We start from the raw sequence: 20,606 nt of genomic DNA on the forward strand, positions 1-20,606 counted from the left end.
ACCTGGCATTTTGAACTTCCTACACACTCAGATGGCAAACACAGGCGCTAGATATAACACTTCAACAGGCCCTTTGCCTCTTCATGCTGACATAACTCAATAGCTATTTTTACCAGGTCATATAAAAGTGTTGGGATGACAGATTTGACTTCAGACTTGACTAATCCCTTTCTTTCTCTCTTTCTCTCTTGTCTTTCCTTGTTATTCTCTCTCTCTCTCTCTCTCTCTCTCTGTCTCTCTCTCTCTCTCTCTCTCTCTCTCTCTGTATCTCTGTTGTTTCTCTGTCTGTTTTAGGGTCGGACGTGATCAACTTCGATGGACAGGGTGTGATCTCGTATCGTTTTAAGGTGCGGGATTTACCACCTTGATTTTTGCATGGTATTTTGACTAAACCATAAAAGAAATCAACAACTTGCAATAAAATACGACTTGGAATAAATCATTTCTGAGCAGGCAGCATGGAGACCTCTTTTTAAAGACAAGTGCAGGCATTCTCAGTTCTCTAGTTAAGTTAGAAAGTTTGTAAATAATACAAAAAATAATACATATAATTCTATTGTTGTAATTTTCCACTTAAACACTTGTGCAGATGAAGAAGATGAAGATCATCAAGGATGTGATTGCGCTGCGGTTCAAGACGTCAGAAAGCGAGGGCGTGATCCTCCACGGCGAAGGGCAGCAGGGAGACTACATCACCCTGGAGCTCCACAAGGCAAAGCTGCTGTTGCAGATAAACCTGGGTGAGCAACACATTCATGTCATTAAATCAGACAAAGTAAGGAAAGTATTTCTATAGATATCTGCATTTAGTTTTGTTTGTTTTTTGTCTTTTGTCAACTAGTAACATGTTTTGTGAAAACACTCGAATACAAACTCAAGCAGTCCTCCTCCTCTGTTTGTTCTGTTGGTCGGATACTAGTAATATAATAGGTGCTCAGTCTAATGCCTGCAGCTGCTCTGGGTGAGTTTGTGGCTCACTGACAGTGTGATTATTACAATCTTTTATGGCTCGCCAATAACCCTAAACTCTTGAAATCAAATTTGTGCCACGTCTGTCAAGCAGCCCTGTCACCTAGAGATTATGTTCAATTCCTCTTAAGTGCAACATGCTAAATGGAGTGCAACTAAACTGCCGCATTGTAAATGGACTGCATTTATAGGGAACATTTCTGGCCTTAACAACCACTCGAAGCATTTTACACAAAGTCACATTCACCCGTTCACTCCGATGGCGCAGCTACACACTGGCGGCACAGCCATCAGGGGCGATTTGTGGTTCAGTGTCTTGTCCTGGCCAAGGCCACAGGGGATGGGGATTGAGCCACTGACCTTCTGATTAGAGAACGAACCGAGTATCCATTGTCCATGTTTGTGGTTGGGTCTCTGCAATTTAAGCAATTTGGTTCAAATCAGTGAAAGATCATGGTTTTGGTTAAATGTTGAATTACAAATATCTTCCAAAGATATGAATCTAGTGTTTATTCACTTTTGTGCAGCTACGCAGGATTTAAAAGTTACTTTTACATGTGTTGCTTAAAAAAATATATTCAACCGCTCGACATTTTGATTAATTTACAGTCTGTGATTTATTGCTAATGCTATTATAACATGTTGTTTACAGGCAGTAACCAGTACGGCTCAATCCTGGGTCACACCTCCGTGACCACTGGCAGCCTCTTGGATGACAACCACTGGCACTCAGTGGTGATTGAACGCTACCGCCGCAACGTCAACTTCACCCTGGACAGACACACGCAGCACTTCAGGACCAACGGAGAGTTTGACCATCTCGATCTGGACTATGAGGTGAGGAGCATGTAAAAGACCTAATAATACACATGTTTATACGTGTTTAAATACGGATACATGAGGTGACGGTGGAATAAGTCATTTTTACAACTGTTAAAATCACATTTGCTGCTCAAACATATCATAAAACAAATCATCTCAACATAATATTAATTAAACCTCATTTGAATGCCAAATATTTCAACAGCCATACACTGATAGGCAGTCATGTGTGACTTCAATTAGTGAAAAAGAAACTGGTAGACCATGGAAATACGTGCATGACTAAAATGTCAGTGGAAATATTCTGTTACCTCAGTTTCTTCTGAGTGATGCCTTAATGTGTGTGACCTGATGTCAGTCCAGAGCAGCTGACCGTTTAAAGAACAAATATATTCATTTTAGTTACTGCTAAATACCCTGCTTTACTAAAAGGTCGATACAATGTGCCCTTTGTAAATCAAATTCTCATTTAACATTAGAGAAGCAAACATTAAGTCAAGTCAATTTGTTTAACCCTTGCATCACATACTTTACCCCATTTCCCTGCAGGCAGTGGTAGAACAAATGGAGTCCTTATGCAATTTCCCTCAGGTGGAAGTCTGTCTGGTAATTTCCTGGTTCCGCAGACAGAGAGAAAGAGCTTGTCTGCAGAGCACAAGCAGGGCAGTAAGAGGGAGGAAGGTCGATAATATATGGTCCCTCAGTGACTTAAAAACAAGGAATGAAATTTTTAAATCAATTCCGAAAACCACGGGTAACCAGTGGAGTTAGGCCAGAAATGTTCTCATATTTTCTAGTCCTTGTAAGAACCTTTGCAAGGGTTATTCTGTACAAGTGGGGGATTCCATTGAAAGAAAGGAACGACTTAATCTTGGCACAATCCGGATTTGAGAGATATTTCAATTTGGTGATTCAAAAAAAAAGTTATTAAAAAGTGCAGGTATAAATCCAAAGTGACTTCTGGCCACATGGTTGCACTGCAAATCCTGGGAAACTAAGATACTGCTCATACAATCCTGCTGAGCTTTGGGTTTGAACACCATCACTTTAGTCTCGTCATTGTTCAACCTTTAAAAAGTACAGGCGATTCACAACCTTATGTTTGGAAGACAAGCTATGAGAGACAAAATTTAGTTGAGGTTAGAGTCGAGCAACATCTACATGAAAATGTGGATAACTTGACTCTATGTGTTAGGGCCAAGAATAGTACCTTGAGGAACGCCACAGGGGATATAAGTGTATCTGGAGAAGACAAACCCAGTCGTGTACTGTATGAATTCAAAAAAAGAGAGAGTGGTCATTCATAAAGGAAATAAGCTGAGGATATACAACTTTCTGAAGAACTTTGGCAAGAAAGGGTTATTTATATGCTGGGCCAAAAGTGTTAGGATTGTAGGTGTCAGAGTTTAATATTTCCAGCTGGGGTTGAACTACAGCATATTTAAAATTGTAGGTACAACTCCTGAAGATTCAAATCTAGTGGGCTAAATCATCTAAGGGACAGGAGGAAGATTTCATTTGATAAAATCTGATACACCTCACAGTGTGGTAAAATAAATGGAGATGGCATGATTTCATAGGACGTATTTAGAACTTGTGAAACTATTTAAAGCCGTCTCTTTGCATTAATAACACTTATTAATTTGAAAGATCTCTAAGATATTAGTACATCTTTAGCTCTTCTTATGCTCATCACAGTCATTAACCCATAGGTCGTGGTTTCCTCAATTTAAAGGGTGTTGCATTGCACAACGTGGCAGATCCTCATTGTCAAAATCTGGTAGAACAAGAGAAATCTCATGGACCAAGCTGCTGCAAAGCTTGATAGGTGTTATTGAAATCATCAACAGTCAGTGAAGTGATGATTCTCGTGTCAAGGGCCCCTCATAGACTCGGGCGAGGCAATGGCAGGACAATTCCGTAACGTAATGATGGATCGAGGTAGACATCCGTCCTCGAGGAAACTGAGTGAGAACTCTGGTTTAAGAGCCTTGGGGACTACTGGTGCTCAGAATATTGTGTCTTAGCAGTTGTCAGAAACAACCTGCAGCCTCCAAAACTGCCGGGAGTCCAATTATCCCAAACCTATGAGAGACAATGTCAACCTAAGTATATCTCTGCTCATTATGTGTCTATATGTGAGAAGCTGTTTCTCTCACTTCAGATTCACATTAACTCTCCTGACTCTCCAACTGCCTTTTTAAACAACTACTGATGGTAGCTTGACCTCCTCTAGCTTTACAGTGCATTGATACCACAAAGGAAATTGCATATTGGTTTCACACTGTACTATAATGCTAATCCATGAAACTCACATAATTAATGTCACTCAGTAATGGAATGCAAAGCATTCAGCTAATAATACTTAAAACAGGAAATTGATTTTGGAATGCATAATGGGTATGGAAAGCATTCGTGTGTGAGTGAGTGTCTGGTTAATCCATATATGAGTGCATTTGTATGTTTGTGTGTGAGGGTGTTAACAGGCACTGCTGATATCGCTGATCTATTCCAGTGTTAAGTAGGATACTGAGAAATGGGGCAGGACAAACCACTGTCCAATTAAACTTAAGCTGTTGAATTAAGGGGTCTTCAGGGAAATCTATACAACAGGGTGAACCAAGAGGTTTTGTGTGTGCGTGTGTATGTGCGTGTGTGTGTGGTGAACCCAGACTGGATCCCAACACTGTTATTGACTGAGTCCCCTTGCAGATAGCAAGACTGTGGCCGGCTTTTACTCAGAGTCTACTACTGTACTCCATCTCGTCTACACACTCCCTCATGGAGACGTGTGTGTGTGTGTGTGTGTGTGTGTGTGTGTGTGTGTGTGTGTGTGTGTGTGTGTGTGTGTGTGTGTGTGTGTGTGTGTGTGTGTGTGTGTGTGTGTGTGTGTGTGTGTGTGTGTGTGTGTGTGTAGACTAAATATCAGGGTGCATTTGTGTCTACCCTCGGCAGTAATTACTAAGACTAGTGGAGCATCACCACAGACATATACAAACACACACACACACACACACACACACACACACACACACACTGAGATAGTCCCATATCGACTGGTAATTGCACACCACCCTCCATCATCTTGTCTCCCCTCAGAACTCAGTGCTATGGCTGAAGGAAAAGAAAAACAAGCTGAACACTTGTACAAATAAAATTGAAAACTGAAACTCACTTTACATTTTCATCAGCCCTGTGTCCCCTCTGTGCTTCCCACCAGATGTCTGTTTATTAGCCTCCATCTCCTCACCTCAGTCCTTCTCTGATCACATCTGTTCCCCGCAAGCCACCGTGTTCTGTTCTTCTTTTAATGTGTTTTTCCCTCCCTTCCATCCGGCACATCAGTGATCACAGATATCCAAATGTGTGGTTATAGAGTAAATAAACAGGATGACTTGCCAGTACTGTCTTTGACAAACCAAATGCAAGTTTGGGGGATTTGATTGTCCTGTGTAGAAAAACAAGAGGGACCTCGTCCATCCATCTGTGCATTCAATCACGCTGGCCTAAAGGTGGCGCTACAATATTTGTTACAAGCAGAGTGTGATGCCACCACATAAAATAATGCTAGCAGGGTTTAAATAGGTTCAAAAGTCAATCATGTGAATCTTAGGCTTTAAAACGCCCTACATACTACTAAAATAGTACGTAATGGGCCTTAATTATGTTAATGTTCATTTAACGCTACTTCTGTCGCACATTAGAACATAGAAAAATACATATTTTTGTGGAATGCACGGTTTGTAATGTCGCCATGTGTTGTATTTGTCCTTCAACGATACAGATATTGGCACGCTGGACTAAAACTAGGAGATAAAACCTTTCCAAAGAAGCACATAGAATACAGATACTCTTAGTATCATATCTCACACACACACACACTCACACTCACACAAAACCTATTTCACCTTACATGTTGCTGCTGTAATCCCTGATTGTGTGGTTAAACAGTTATGCCAGAATATGGAAATTAAAAATGATTCGTAATGTCCTTTTTCCTTTTCCCATCTCTCTCTACCTCTTTGCCCTCTGTCTAGCTGAGTTTTGGAGGGATGCCATACAGTGGGAAGCCAGTGGGCGGCGGCAGGAAGAACTTTAAAGGCTGCATGGAGAGCATCAACTACAATGGAGACAACATCACAGACCTGGCCCGCCGAAAGAAGCTGGACACCTCCAGCTTTGTAAGGGAAATGTGCTGAATACTGAACATGCTCATTATTGTCACACTAGCTCTGCCTCCGACCCGAGTGCGGGGGCAAATTATTCACTGCAGCCAAAATAGTTTAACAGATTCATAATTAATCGTATACAGCCGACCCATCAGTGTGTTTGCCTCCTGTCTCCGTGCTCCCTCTTGACTTCAGGGCTGCTTTTCCTCTGCTGCCTACAAAGACTGAAGTCCACTGTTTGGTTTGAACCTATCACAGGCTCGCTCGCTTCTCCTCATCCAACACACGGCTCTGTAGATGACGGCTGGATGTAACTTCTGCACATCAAGTGTTTTCCCATACTTAGAATTTTTTACAAAAGAAATATTTTTGCCCTGTCCACACAAATCTACATATTTTTGAAAGACTAAGTTTTAGTCCAAACCCAGAGTTTGGGCCTCTCATCCGCACACAAACTGCGATTTTTCCATTTTGATGACAACTGAAGCTACCACAGGTTCTCTATCATGTTTGGAAGGGGAGGGTGAGGTGAGGGAGTTTCAGCTGCGCCAGAACGTTCTTCTCTGGTCTTTGATGGATTCTTGATGTAGAATGTATCGCCACCACCGTCACACCAATCTTTTTGAAAACCGAGGGGAAAATATCCGTTCAAATAAATACCAGCAGTGGTGCAGACAATGCATAAGTCTCCCCACATCTTATCGGCAGTGGAGAGCCACTATATCGTCTTCGATCTCTGATGAACTGACTGAACAAATGGAGACACTAATCAAGTTCATTAATGCCTGCACCTCTAATTCCCTCTGATGACTCACACAGCCACTCATTTCTAATCAAACCGGATCCCCTCTCAAATTCCAGGAACACACACATACACACACACTCATGCAGGGGGAGGCAATCAGGAAACGTCTACAGTTGGTGCGGCAGCTCGATATTCTGCGTTTGCTAATGGTTTGATGAAGAGCACAGGGTTGGAGAAGCTCGATGACAATTAGTGCCTCAATTCCACAACTGTGTTTGTTTTCCCTTTGCGCACAATCTTCACGCAGGTTATCGTGGATGTAGCCTCAGTCATGGGTAAACATGCAGACGCTAGTGAAAAATAAATAAATAAAAGGATTAGCTTTATTTCCGACTTCTCTATCTGAAGAGCAGTTGACGACTTCCTGTCATCCCTCTTTCTCTAAATCTCAACAGCGTAACCTGTCCTTCTCCTGTGTGGAGACCCACACCTTCCCGGTCTTTTTCAACGCCACCAGCTTCCTGCAGCTGCCGGGCCGAGCCAATCACGACACGTTGTCCGTGGGTTTCCAGTTTCGCACGTGGAACCCCGACGGACTCCTCCTCTTCAGTAATCTTGACGACGGCACGCTGGAGATCTCCCTGGACGACGGCAAGATCGTAGTTCATATCAACGTGACAAAGGCGACCACGAACAACCAGGTGGACTTATTAACTGGTGAGTCGTCAACAAATACAATCACAAACAAAGACATTAAATTGTTTAATTGTGAAGTTGTATGGTTTAAAATAAGTATTTAAGTAAGTATAAGTATTTTTTTTTACCCTGACAAACACATTTATTTAATTTGAATTTAATTATTTTTTTTACCCAAAGTCTGCAAAATATAGTTTCTCCTGACATCACTGACAATTAACAAATCAACCATTATAGCCACAAATGTTTATCACAACTGTTTAATGAAAGTATGATGAAACATTTGTATCTTGAGGCATTTTATTATTGGAGTTCTGTAACTGCTGCAGATTCAACACATACATCATTATGGTAAAAATTAAGCAACGAAGAAATGAAACTTCACTTTGAACAAGTCGGCTTTCAATGGCCCTTTTCATTCCATTTCTTTTCACCCTATCCTCTCTTTCACGACCCTCCTCTTTCTTTCCTTTCCTGCCTCCTCTTCCTCTCTCGCTCCTCCTCTTTCTGTTTCTGCAGACACACTCATTTATTCTGTCCACTGCTGCTTTAATAGGCCATTATGCCCAGGGGTAGGGATTATTACAGAGTTACCCTCTAGGCTAATTGGGCTTGAGCCTACGATTACATCAGTATTACTAGAATACACAAACACAGACTCGCATGCAGCCCCTCCTTTGATTCTGTTTGTAGCGGCGACATTATAAGGGACTTATTAGTATCTCTAAGACAGAAAGCAACGGCGGCTCCCGGCTTCAATGACACAGTGGGAGCTCTCGATACTTGTAATGAAATGCTAAGGCCCTTTTAATGGCAAATATAGTGCGGAGAGACGTGTAGATACACACTCGCTGAGGAAAGAGAGGTAGACTGAGAGAGCGAGAGAGAGAGAGAGAGGAAAGAAAGACTTACAAAGACCGCATAGTCCATCTTTCTTCTCCCGGTGGGGATGATTTGTTTATGAAGCTGTTTAGCGTCAGTTTGTCGTCTGCTGGAAAGTTAAAACCATACAGAGCTAATCCACTGATCTTTTCATGTGCCACTTTCAATTGATTTAAATTTTTAATCATCAAAAGCTGACATCCAGTAGGAGAACACAGGAATTCACAGGAAGTGCTAAAACAGCGGTAATTCCTGAAATCTCTGGCTGTCTGTATGTGGCTAATATCTCAAGAACTGTTCCACTTATGGGCTTCACACGTGGCATGTGTGTTGTTTCGGGCCAGGGGAAGTGCAGTGTTGACTTTGGTGTGATTTGGACATGAGATACTTTCAATATTAATTAACTTTGAATAAACTGGCGGCCAGCACTCTGTAGCAGCGGTGACTGGTACCCGTTAACCTGTGTTTCCCATAAATATTTAGACTGCGGCCAAATGCTCGCTTGCGTTGTTGTGCTACCGCATGCTTGCACTATATGGTCCATAATGTTGTTACCGTCCTCGCAGACAGTCAAACCTCATAGTCTCAGCTGCAGCTCAGTTATATTTCAACAGGAGATGACACCAAGGAGGCTATACTATAAAAAAAAAAGGGAACATAAAAAGGGTAATAAAATACAACGTATTTTGTGTTGATCATGTCTGAATAGATCAGTTTACTGACATAAATTCCTACAAAGTGAGCTAGAGCTCAACACTAGAAATGTGCAAAAAGATATGAAAATAAATGAATAAAAAAAGCTTAATTTGCCTCTTTACTAGATCCAAACTGGGCCATGTGAACAATGATTATTCTGTGTGAGCTCACTGGGGAACAAATCACAATGAACAGAGGCCTCGCCAGGAGGCACACTTTCTGCCAATAATGCATCAGTCTTTGATTGTCTCTTTTTTTGTCTGGGCTCTTATCCGCACCCTGAATAGTCTTAGAAACTAACAATAGAAAATAAAACACATTATTACGTACAAACACTCGTTCAGCACATGGACGTGTTAACAGGTAACGGTGAACAAATGTCCCACCTACTTTCAAATAAAATCTACAAAACTTTGATCACACAACCATTAATTCCAACATTGTGTCACTAATGCTGGACAATTGTCTGCTAATGCATTATCCAGTAGAGTACATCAAGGCTCAATGAGAGGATTTTGGTTCTTGTCTCTGCTCTTTGGCTCCATGGTCGCAGGATTCCTTTGGCTCTCTGCTAAGAGCTCACTCAAAATGTGTGTGTGTCCATTGATGTGTGGTCTTGTCTGTGTGTGCGACGGCAAGTACTTGTCCCGAGGCTGTCGACCTGTGACCTGCGTAAAACGTCCTGCTGTCTCCTCTGAGAAAACTTCTGTCATTTCATCGACCAATCCACCCCCCCCCACCCCTCTAAAACAGAGAGACAGAAGATGAAACTAAAGGGAAGATGAGGCCTTTGAGACACCACTGCAGATTAGTGTGTGTGTGTGTGTGTGTGTGTGTGTGTGTGTGTGTGTGTGTGTGTGTGTGTGTGTGTGTGTGTGTGTGTGTGTGTGTGTGTGTGTGTGTGTGTGTGTGTGTGTGTGTGTGTGTGTGTGTGTGTGTGTGTCTCATTGTGCGTTAATAGAGGGTACTCGATTGTGATTCCTGCAGGGACTCTGATCTAATTTTCCCATCGTTTTCCTTTTACTTATTCATTAACGCTCTTCCACTGCGCTCTCATTTCTTCTGCTTTCGTTTCTCAATTATTTGAATTAAACAACACCTTTCTTTGGGTAGTACTGGAATGTGTATATTTGAATGTGCTAAAATGAAATTTCGTTTTTCCACATGATCTACTATGAAATCATCCAATAAACCAAAGTCAATGGGAAAGAGGCTCTTTATAAACCTGATACAGATAGCAGATGAGTGCTGGCATTTGTTTTGAAGTTGTGTGCAGATGCTTCCTTTTGATCACCATCTTCATTAATTATCAAATTATTGGGCACCAGCATGGTTTCCATGGAAACGATACTCACTCTGTGTCCGGTGCGTCTGCAGAGTCTGAGAAATGTAATGTTTTTAAAAGTTCTCGTACAACAAAGTGTGAAAATATGTTTTTGTACTTTGTCTGAGAAGATGAAAGATGCAGTGATAATTAATCTTAATATTTAAATATATAATTGTAGCTTCGGGAAAAAGATGAAAATATGATTTAGCTGTGCGCACTTCCTCTCACGCTGTTGACAGTGACATATAACGGGAAGGCGACGTAATGATGAATACAGCTGACGAGTGACATAAGGTAAATTTAGATTTGCTTGTTTGACAACAGGAAGCTCATTCGCCAATTGTATTGACTGTGCTGCTCTCACCCTTCACTCCAGCAGTTAAAGAGTTCAACGTGTCGTTTTTACATTTCCTCTAATATATGTCATATAATTTGCATATTATCATCACCAATATTGTTTGTCTACTTAATTTATTGATGTTTCTCTCTGTAAGGGCTTCTTGAAAGGGGCATTTATTATGCAAAAAGAACATTTTCAGCTGCTTCGCTCTCTTATTCTACATAATTGTTGCACTTCTTCATTCTTTTTTATCATTTTTTTCTGTAAATTGGCGTATTGGATACCACCGGGGAAATCTGTCATTCCAACAGAATCCCTCTCAGTCAGAGGTGAGGCTCATAGCAAAAGAGCACAAAGCCACAGGCAGCATAAATGTAAGAAGTAGAAATATATTTGCCATGTTCAAAATGTGTGTGTGCGTGTGTGTGCGTGCGTGTGCGCACCCATCAACTCCGCTAGAAGTAATAACATCAGTTCCTTTGAGATGCAGAATTACTATAAGTCACACCCACATACACACACACGCACACATGGTGACTAGCACACTGCAAATAGCAAGCGTAAGGCATTACAATAATGGAAAGGCCTGAGGCTCAGATTTTAGGGGAAAAAACACACTACAGCCACCCCCGATTATAATGTTATATTGTTTCATTCCCCTTGAGTGCTTAGTGTGTGTGTGTGTGTGTGTCTCTGCTTGTGCATGTGTGTGTGCGCGCAGGCGAGGCTTAATATGTCGTATTCTCCGGCTTTGTGCGGTTCAAATATTGCCATTGGTGAAGACATGCAAAGCTCCACAGAGTCTCTCAGAGGAGCGAATATTTAGGAGTGGAGGAGATGGAGAAGGATACATTTATGAATGCTGGAGGGCCCCATACATTTATAGCAGACAAAATTCATTTATACTGTACATCCAAAATCGATACAGAATAGAAACCGGGGGAAAGTGAGAGGAGGGGAGAGGAGGACAGGAGGGGGTGGAGGTATACAAAGAGAGGAGATGGGAGGAGACAGGAAACGAAGTAACAAAAGAGGAGCAGAATGATAAGGTTACAGAAATAATATCCCTGACCTCCAGGGAGATGAAACAATAAAAAAAAAATCAGAATTTCAGAACAGCTACGTTTTTTATTGTCACACAACCTCTTGTGACGGATACGACTTTAACAAAGGAGCAAAGGTGGAGGTCAGGTGACACATTGAGTATGAAGAGCGACAAAGATGGTGTTGGGAAGGAGCGCTGGGGTGGAGGGATGAGTCAAATAACCACAGGAATTATGACACAGGAGACTTCTTTTATACTTTCTCTTCTGAAACCTTAACCACTATTAATTGACTTTCTAAACATGCCGGTTAGGAATGGGATCCTTCCTGGATCTCGTTTACTGTGTCCGACTAATAATCTTGTGTGCGTTATTACCTAATCGCCGGTAATGGCTCTGAACAAACGGGGAAAAAACGATCCAGAGGACAACAGCTTCATCTGAGTTATTCGGTTCAACACCTGTAGCAGATTGCAGTTATTCCAGCATTACTCTACAGCTCGGAACTGTATTTGCCTCCGCTCTCCCTCTGCACATTAGCCGCTCCGTCTCTCTGACACTGAAGCTGAGTGTCGATGACAGTCGGCTCTTCCCTCTGTTCTATTTCCATGTTTCTCCACGCCTTCAGCTCAGCTGAGATGTCAGTGGTGATAGTGCCGGTCGGCCTGCCCCCTTGTCTCCTTGTGCATCTGCTCAGACCTTTTATGCTTTACTAAATTTCCTCCGACACCCTCTACCTGAGCCCGTGCATGTCAAAGTTTGACGCAACAGTGAAAGTAGCAGTGCGAGTAATGGGAAACTCACTTAAGTAGGTCTCTAAAAGACCCAAATTGACTGTCAGTGCCTCAGCAGCTGCTGCTCAGTCAAACAAGTTTTCTACCAACTACATTTTAATCCGTTTATCTTAAAGATCGGACACTCTTACACTGGAATTAACTGCTTCGTACTTGAGGTGGTTCACTTGGAACTAAACTGTGTTGATACACCTTAGACCTCAGACTTCGCCATGTGAACTATGTCAGGTGTCAGTCATATTTGACATTTCCATGGTAACGGGAGCAATGTGCACCAGATGTGAGCCAAGTATGAGAAACTCTTACGGCTCTTGTGGAAATAGGAAACTCAGTATCACATTTTTATGCATTATTTTTGTCATTTAACTCCATCTTGAATTCAACAGCTTGAGTTAATTGCCAATCCAAACTGCACTGACTGAAAGCAAAATCCATTCCCACAATATTTGTTCATGCGGTGGTGTCTTTAGATGATAAAGGTGTCCTGTTTATATCATTACAAATGTACTTGTGGCACAACAATGCAAAACAAATGTGATCTACAAAGAAAATATCCTTTTTTCTTTCTGTGTCATAAGACTCAAGGTCAGTGTGAGACAAAGCTGTTCAATGCGTTTTTTGGAATATATCAATTAATACAGCAGTATTTGGGTTAGTTGGATTAAGGTCATAGACTGTTTACAGCAACATAAAACGAGCCAAATAATTCGTAAAATATAAATATTTGCTCTATCAGTTGAAGGTTTGTTAAAGCATATTTTTTTAAATGCTGTAAACCATGTCAGTTTATTCATTACAGTTCTCAGAATGTTTAGCACATCTCAATGCTTATTGTTAATCATTATAGCTGCACACGATGATTCCTTCACGCCTGTTATTTCATCCCAAACCTAGGGAACAAAAAATACTATTCATCCTTTCATGGCAGGAGCCAGTTAAGGACGGCACGGTATTGGTTATTGACGGTAATGCACTTGTATTAATTGTAGCAAACAACAGTCAGAGTCTTTCCTCTGTGAATATAAGTAACTTGTTCGGTTTGAGAGAATCAAGGTGGAAACAGAAAGTCACAGATTATGACTTAAATGTTGTTACAGTGTTGAGATACTCGAGTATTGGAGAGCTCTCTTTGCTTGCCGGTGCCGTTAGCTCTTTGAAAAACGGTTTGTCGCCAAAGCGCAATGAATCCCAGCCGATGGAGCCTTCGTTGACAGGGTTGCATTTGGAGGAGCCTTTGAAAAGGGACAGTCTAGTTGGTGAGGCTCCATTTGAAGACCTCCGTTCTTCAAATGGAGCCTCAGAAGGATGCGACCCTGAATTGAGACACAGCTTTTGTGTTAAAGTAACAGAGGGTACAACAGGAAACCATGAAGGTGCTCAAAGAGATAGCATCATCATAAATCTGACATTTAATGCATTTGCACTGTGAAAGCATTAGCTACCTTAGAATTATGGACAATTCTTTGACTATTATGGTATATATTTACTGCCATCCATTTCGGGGAGTGAATCTAAAGTAGTAGACTCCTTCGACAGTTCCTGTAAAGATATGTGGGACAGTAAAGAACCAGGGAGCTCAGTTCTGTCTACCTCATGTACTAACTGATGCTTGTGTAATAAATGGTCGACCAAGTAGTCAAGCAAGCAGAGAAAGTCAACTTTATAGAGACTGTAAATAGGGATTGAAACAAAAAACTGATTATTTGACCAAAATCTTAAATGGTTGAGAATTTAATGGTAAGATTTTGCATTTTTTTTAAATATTGCAACAGTAACAAATAGAAACAAGTGGACAACAATGAAAACAGTCAGTGCTGTATTTAGATTTGTATTATTGTAGGTTTTCTCCAGTTGAAATATGTATGTATGTATCGTGTTTGTGTACTTGTGGTCTAGGTTTTCAGTTTCTCATCCGCTTTGTTCTCGCTGAGCTGTGGTTCAGTCCTGGAAACATCCAGCTTCTTCTCTGTGTCTTGTCACTTCTTTCTTCTCCACCTCCTTCTCGCTGCTGCCGTCTGGAAAGCAGGGATGCCACTTGTGTCGCTTGGACTACAAGCATGACAGACAATGTTGTTGTTTTGTTTTTTTTACTTCAACTTGCTCTTTCAAGATTTAGTTTTAATTACCTATAATCAGCCTACGCCTGTTTTCTTCTTCTTCTGGAGCTGCTGTTCAGCTGCAGTAATTGCTGTCAGCCTGTTTTGCAGTCGCTGTCATTCTGGAGCTCATCACTGAAATATCATAAAGGCTGAGGGTGAACTTTTTTGAACCAAAGCTGTCTTAAGTAGCGTCCCACAGCATATTCCATTAAAAAAAATCCATTCTGGGTTTGTCATTGCTGTTGATATGACACCATGTCCAACTTATCTTGTCCGTAAAAGCCTTTTTATTGAATTGTCCCTTCTGCTGGTGTTGAGCATGGTTGGTTTTATAACAGGGGGAGAGCTATTTTAAAACACATAAGACAGTTGGACGACTTTTGTTCCGAATCCTTGAAATTGGCATTAGGTCTTTTTGGGGCAATTTCTTGTTACATGTGTGATAGAGAAAGGTGCATGGATGTTTTTGTGAATGGATGAAAGGCAAACTTGTTCTGTAAGAGCTTTGAAGGCTCATCAAGGCAAAAAAAAGTGCTTCATAAAAACAGACTTATTCATCGTGTCATTTATGTGGAACAGCGTACGTCTTAGGGTGCAAAACAAATTCTGATAATAAAGTGTATCTTATTCAAATCCTATTCAAGATAAAATGAAATGTCAGATGATTTGACAGACGACTTAAAACTGATCTTTCATTATTGATCATTGGATCCCTGCTACACCCTGAAAGTCTCGTTGATTATCTCTCTACCTCAGCCACTCAATCTCCGGGGGGGTTTTGTAGTTCAGCCTCGCTCTTCCCCGAGTTCCTCCCTCTGTTCCCCTACCATGTCTCTCAGAGCTCTGGGCTCATCCCAGAATTCCCCCCTCTAGTCCTGCCTCTTGTCTGTAAACCTTGGTCGGCGCCTCTGCTCTCTCCTTGAGCCCACGTCCCAGACAGACAGACAGACGGACAGAATAGCAACACCAGCAGCTACAGACAACCTCGCCTCTCCAGAAATTCCTTTATGAAATGAAGTGGAAACAGATCTTTTTTTCTTGAAGCGTACATGTACTCCCCGTGACCACAGGTGCTGTGAGCGAGCTCGCTCAAGGATGACTCTCTTTTTATAATTTGTCTCGAGCAGAGTTGGTACAAGCCGCGTGTCCCTGACTGTATTGAGAGGATAGACTGATGCAATGCCCACATAGTTTATATAAGAAAGATCCTTCACAATAATCGTGGTAGCCGAACAGAATATTACCTAAAAACATGATTTCTCAAACATCAATGCTTATCTTGTTTACGCCGATGGTATTATGTCATGTTTCTGCAGCTTGTCGGCGGCTTTACACTCAAGATACAGAATGTGTATTTTTCTTCATGAACAAAAAAAAGCTTCCAAATATAACTCATAGAATTAATGCATCTGCTGACATAAATAATAAATTGTACTCCATTAGATGATGGTATTTTTATTTCCACCAAGAAGGTTATGTTTTCATCTCCGTTCGTTTGTTTTAGCAGGATTACACAAAAACTACTGACTTGATTTCCATGAAATTTCGTGGGGGGGATGGCCCAGGAAGACCATGTTTACTTTTGGTGGGGCTCCGGATCAGAGGGTGGAACAAGGATTATTATATTTTTCACATTATTTAACATGCGAGACAGAAGATTTCGTTCATTCTATTTATAAAAAAAATAGTTTGATGACTCTTTTCAAGTATTCCAAATGAGGGCTTAACACTATGCAAATGATCCCATGGTGCAATTTCTTCATTTTCAATTAAGTCCGAACAAAACTAGAGCGAAGTGACTGGTCTGCCGGTCACCTCTTGTTATCAGGCTCCTGCCTATGAATGACAAGTCTCCAGCAAGCAGCCAAACAGCCATATCTCACCAAATCTGAACATGCCTCTTCCTCTCCTTCTTCTACTCTTCCTTCGTTATCTGCGCTCTTTTTTTTTTATCTGCGGCAGACATATGGCATTTGCACGTTTTGCGCATGTGTGTTTGGCGTGTGTGTGTGTATAGAGTGCGACTGGCCCTGATCATATTTGTGTGTGTGTGTGTGTGTGTTTCCTCGGGCGCTTGTAACGCCGCTATCACTGATAAGCTCATCATTCAAAGCTATCGCAGGTGATGTAAAACAGATGAGGGAACACAAGGTTGCAGGAGTATATTTTCCATTACCTTCGAGAGGTTATGGAGAGGGACGGGCTGGGGTGGAGAGCTTGATAGTCATTACACCAAACCAGTATGTAGTCAGAAATGTGATTGTCAGTGAAGGAGCACATCAAGGTCGCTTTCCTCCTGAAGTCACTTCTTTGTTGTCGTCAAGCCAGAACAGACGCAGCCTCTTATTTTCTCCCGTTATTACTTCTCAGTTCTCAAGTGCAATTACAGTGAAATGTTAAACTGTCATTTTATTTCAGTCTGACAGAGCTGATGGAAAATGTTAGGCTTAATGGCATTCCTGTGTGTGTGTGTGTGTGTGTGTGTGTGTGTGTGTGTGTGTGTGTGTGTGTGTGTGTGTGTGTGTGTGTGTGTGTGTGTGTGTGTGTGTGTGTGTGTGTGTGTGTGTGTGTGTGTTTGCATGTGCGTGCGTGCGTGCATATTTAACCAGCACAGCCCTGAACGAGGCCACAGCGATCACACCCCTCAGCAGGTGGCCATCTTGGCTCTTAGTTTCTTTGGTCACTGCTCTGATAACACACAAACATGCACAAAGGCACCCTGCTGATAGAGATTAATTAGTGTAGACTCCCTGCTATCATGAAAGCCAGCATCTCCTAGTGCATTCTGGGAGGAAATAAACAATGTAAAATAGCGCCTTGTAGGCGACGTAGACGGAATCTGCCACACGCGAAGCAAAGCTTGCGTACTTCTCTCGCACACATTGTTCGAATGTATTGACACACACAGCGAGCCAAGGTACGCACAGTACGGAATGACTTATATACACATATGTGCACTGTGGCAAGACTGATTTACACGTGACCGTGCCTTGAACTGGGCTACAGTGTCCTGACTGTCGATGTATTATACTCAGTGAAGCACTCAGCTGAGCCGAAATTGAAAAAGACGGTCACTGCAGCTGATGGCCACAAGAGGAGAGATGTATAGAGATGGAATAAAAGAGGGAAAAGTGAAATGCAGAAATGCCGGAGAAAGAAAGAAAGACAAGGAGATGAAAGAAAGAATCTGGGACGGAGAGGAGGGCTTGGATGAATAGAGATCGGTGTCAGTGAGAGGTGATGTATAGAGGAGAGGGTGATGAGAGTGAGCTGGCTCCTCTCTCGGCTCCACTAGTAATGTGCCTTTCCAATACATCACTCATATTTAATGGAGCACAGCTACCAGGGAAGAGAAAGAAAAGGAGAACACAGAAGTTGCACGAACACACACGTCGAGCTCACGCATGCTACATTGACGTGTGCACATATCAGACTTGTGTACAGCAGGCGCTGATAGAGGACACACGCATGCACTCCGGCACTCTGCGTACTATAGAGAGCGTTCTCTGAGAGTTAATGGAGTTAGGACACGGGGGCCTTGAGACTGGAAGGTGCACTCGGCTAAACCGGTGAGGGAGAGAATAAGAAGGAGTGAGAGAACTGGGGGAAAAAGTGGAGAACATTTGGGTTGCATGGCATCGTAATGAAGGGTATGCATAACGTGTGGATATGTGGCGGGTGGATGATCCTGGGTTAATGTCTGAAGCCACATTCGCTGAGATGGATGCATAAGAAACAGGGAAAAAAACTATCTCCGTAGAGAAAAAGAAACAGATGTATGACAGAACAGTGAGGGATACATCACATCACAGACAGAAATGTTGTTTGCTAGTTTGACCACCCATGACCTCCCACCCATTATGAGTCATCCAGTTGTCTTTACGGTAAATCAGGTCCTTGATGTTCAGTCTTCTTCTGTAATAACACTGCTGCTTTCAGACATGAACTAAACTCAACTTGTATGTTAGAGTCAGTTGCTCCAGTTCATCAGTGTGAAGTCCATAAAGAAATTAAAGAATGTGATGCTATCGTTTAAAAGTGTCTTTTGAGATTCTGTCCCACAAAATCATTAGTCAAGTAAAACCTCTGGGGGCAGGATGCTTTGAAGTTAGACTTGTTATCTTGTGCAGTGTGTGTGTTTTCTGAAGACATTTTCTCCTCCGTAACCTCCAGGTTCCGGCTTTAACGATGGACAGTGGCATGCGATCCGTTTGGTGGCCAAGGAGAACTTTGCCATGTTGATGATCGATGGCGACGAGGCGTCCGCTGTGCGCTCCACCTCACCTCTCTCCATCAACACCGGGGGAACCTATCACTTGGGAGGTAAGGGTCACCCCAACACCACCACCACACATAGAACACTGACACTCCTGTACAGTGTGAGCCCATCACATGTTGCTGGTTCTCACTATATTGTAGAAGTAAGGACATTGTGAAAAATGGAGGGTGTGTGTTTCGGTCATTCTGGACGAGTTTGACGATTTTATTACTTTTGTAGTTAATATCAAAACCTTAACAATTAATGTATAACAAACATAACAAAATACATTTTACAGTTTTTTTATATATTTTTTGCTACTCTTAAAAGGGGTTGCTTGTAAAATGTTGCTGTTCGTACATATTATCTATCAGAAAAATTGAAGGTTCAACATCAAACTTCATTCCTTTACTTGCCAAGAGCTGCCTCCACAAGTGGTCAGCAATCCCAATGTCTTCTATCGCCTCTCTTCTTCAACTGAAGTTAGTCTACTAACCTGGTGAAGGTGATGTAAATAACACTGACCTACATAGAACCTCTAATAATGTGTCGCTGTAAGTCCACAGTGAAACAGGGCTGAGTGAAACTTTTGATTTTGAACTGTGCCTGTGTGTGTGTGTGTGTGTGTGTGTGTGTGTGTGTGTGTGTGTGTGTGTGTGTGTGTGTGTGTGTGTGTGTGTGTGTGTGTGTGTGTGTGTGTGTGTGTGTGTGTGTGTGTGTGTGTGTGTGTGTGTGTGCAATATTGTTGGCTAAATATGTCATTTATCTCACTATAAACCTGTATCCCAGTGGCCAGATTTTAGTAAGTTGCTCGTCTTGCAAGAGGACAGACACAACCAGTGTCTACCAGATATGCACACACACACACACACACACACACACACGTCCACCTGCTGCAGCCACAATCTATCTGAATTTGGAAGATGCCAGGTTAATGAGGCCAGACACCGCTGTCTGTCTGTTGGAAGATGGTTTGTATCGTAATGTGCATGTCAGACTTTTGTGTGTGTGTGTGTGTTGGTTGTGTGGGCACCTTTTAAAATTCCAGTAACTGAGAGAAATAGTCCAGGCTCTGATATCTCCATCAGGCCTCTGTCCCTCTCACTCTCTCGATCTGAGCACAATCTCCTCCATCAAGCTAATCCATTTCCCCAGGCCAGTCAATAAGGATCAGAGCACCTCCCACACACACACAGACACACACACACACACACACATCCAAATTGTTTTATTCTGTTGTCCATCTTAATTTACTCCCCTCTGCTGTTCAATGAATCCTCGAAGTCCATTATGCCTCTGTACTTTTTTTATTAATGAAATCAAAGTTTGTGAAGCTTTTCTGTGCTAATGGATTTGCAATCATTGAGTAATTAAAACCTGTTACATTGTTTAAACCAGTTTAATCTGGAAGCAGAGTTCACCGCTGACACTTCATCTTTTATCATCTCTTATCTCTCCTTTACTCCGAGTCTCTCTTGTCGTCTTCTCTATCTTTTCCTTTTTTCAGGTTTCTTTCTCCCCTCTTCGTCCTTTACTGCCCCTCGTCTCCGTTTTGATCCAATCGGTGATTTATTGGTTTTGGTAAACTGAGCTGGGAATCAATAGCAGCTGAGAGGAGAGGATCTCTATAATGTTGTAATGTCTGTCACCCTTGAAGGGGGCAAAGGAGCTGACTTTTATAAAAGAGAGAGAAAGAGAGTTTGTTAAAATCTCCATTTGAGTGACTTGAAACAGCGTTTGCCTGTGAACAAAAGGCCCAAACTCAG

At 42.0% G+C, this 20,606-nt stretch overlaps 1 protein-coding gene across 4 annotated transcripts in view; it reads left to right on the forward strand.

Annotated features, from left to right (window-relative positions):
- cntnap2a (contactin associated protein 2a) overlaps nucleotides 1-20,606 on the forward strand; it is a 318,658-nt gene that overhangs the window by 175,275 nt on the left and 122,777 nt on the right. For all 4 annotated transcript variants that reach the window (XM_034572776.1, XM_034572777.1, XM_034572778.1 and 1 more), the window contains exons 5-10: nucleotides 295-347; nucleotides 590-740; nucleotides 1,622-1,806; nucleotides 5,829-5,972; nucleotides 7,161-7,422; nucleotides 18,756-18,905. In XM_034572776.1, the coding sequence (XP_034428667.1) occupies nucleotides 295-347; nucleotides 590-740; nucleotides 1,622-1,806; nucleotides 5,829-5,972; nucleotides 7,161-7,422; nucleotides 18,756-18,905 (945 nt within the window). The remainder of the gene's footprint in view (nucleotides 1-294; nucleotides 348-589; nucleotides 741-1,621; nucleotides 1,807-5,828; nucleotides 5,973-7,160; nucleotides 7,423-18,755; nucleotides 18,906-20,606) is intronic.

This window comes from Hippoglossus hippoglossus, chromosome 20 (genome assembly GCF_009819705.1).
Source record: "Hippoglossus hippoglossus isolate fHipHip1 chromosome 20, fHipHip1.pri, whole genome shotgun sequence".
Classification (NCBI taxonomy): Eukaryota; Metazoa; Chordata; class Actinopteri; order Pleuronectiformes; family Pleuronectidae; genus Hippoglossus; species Hippoglossus hippoglossus.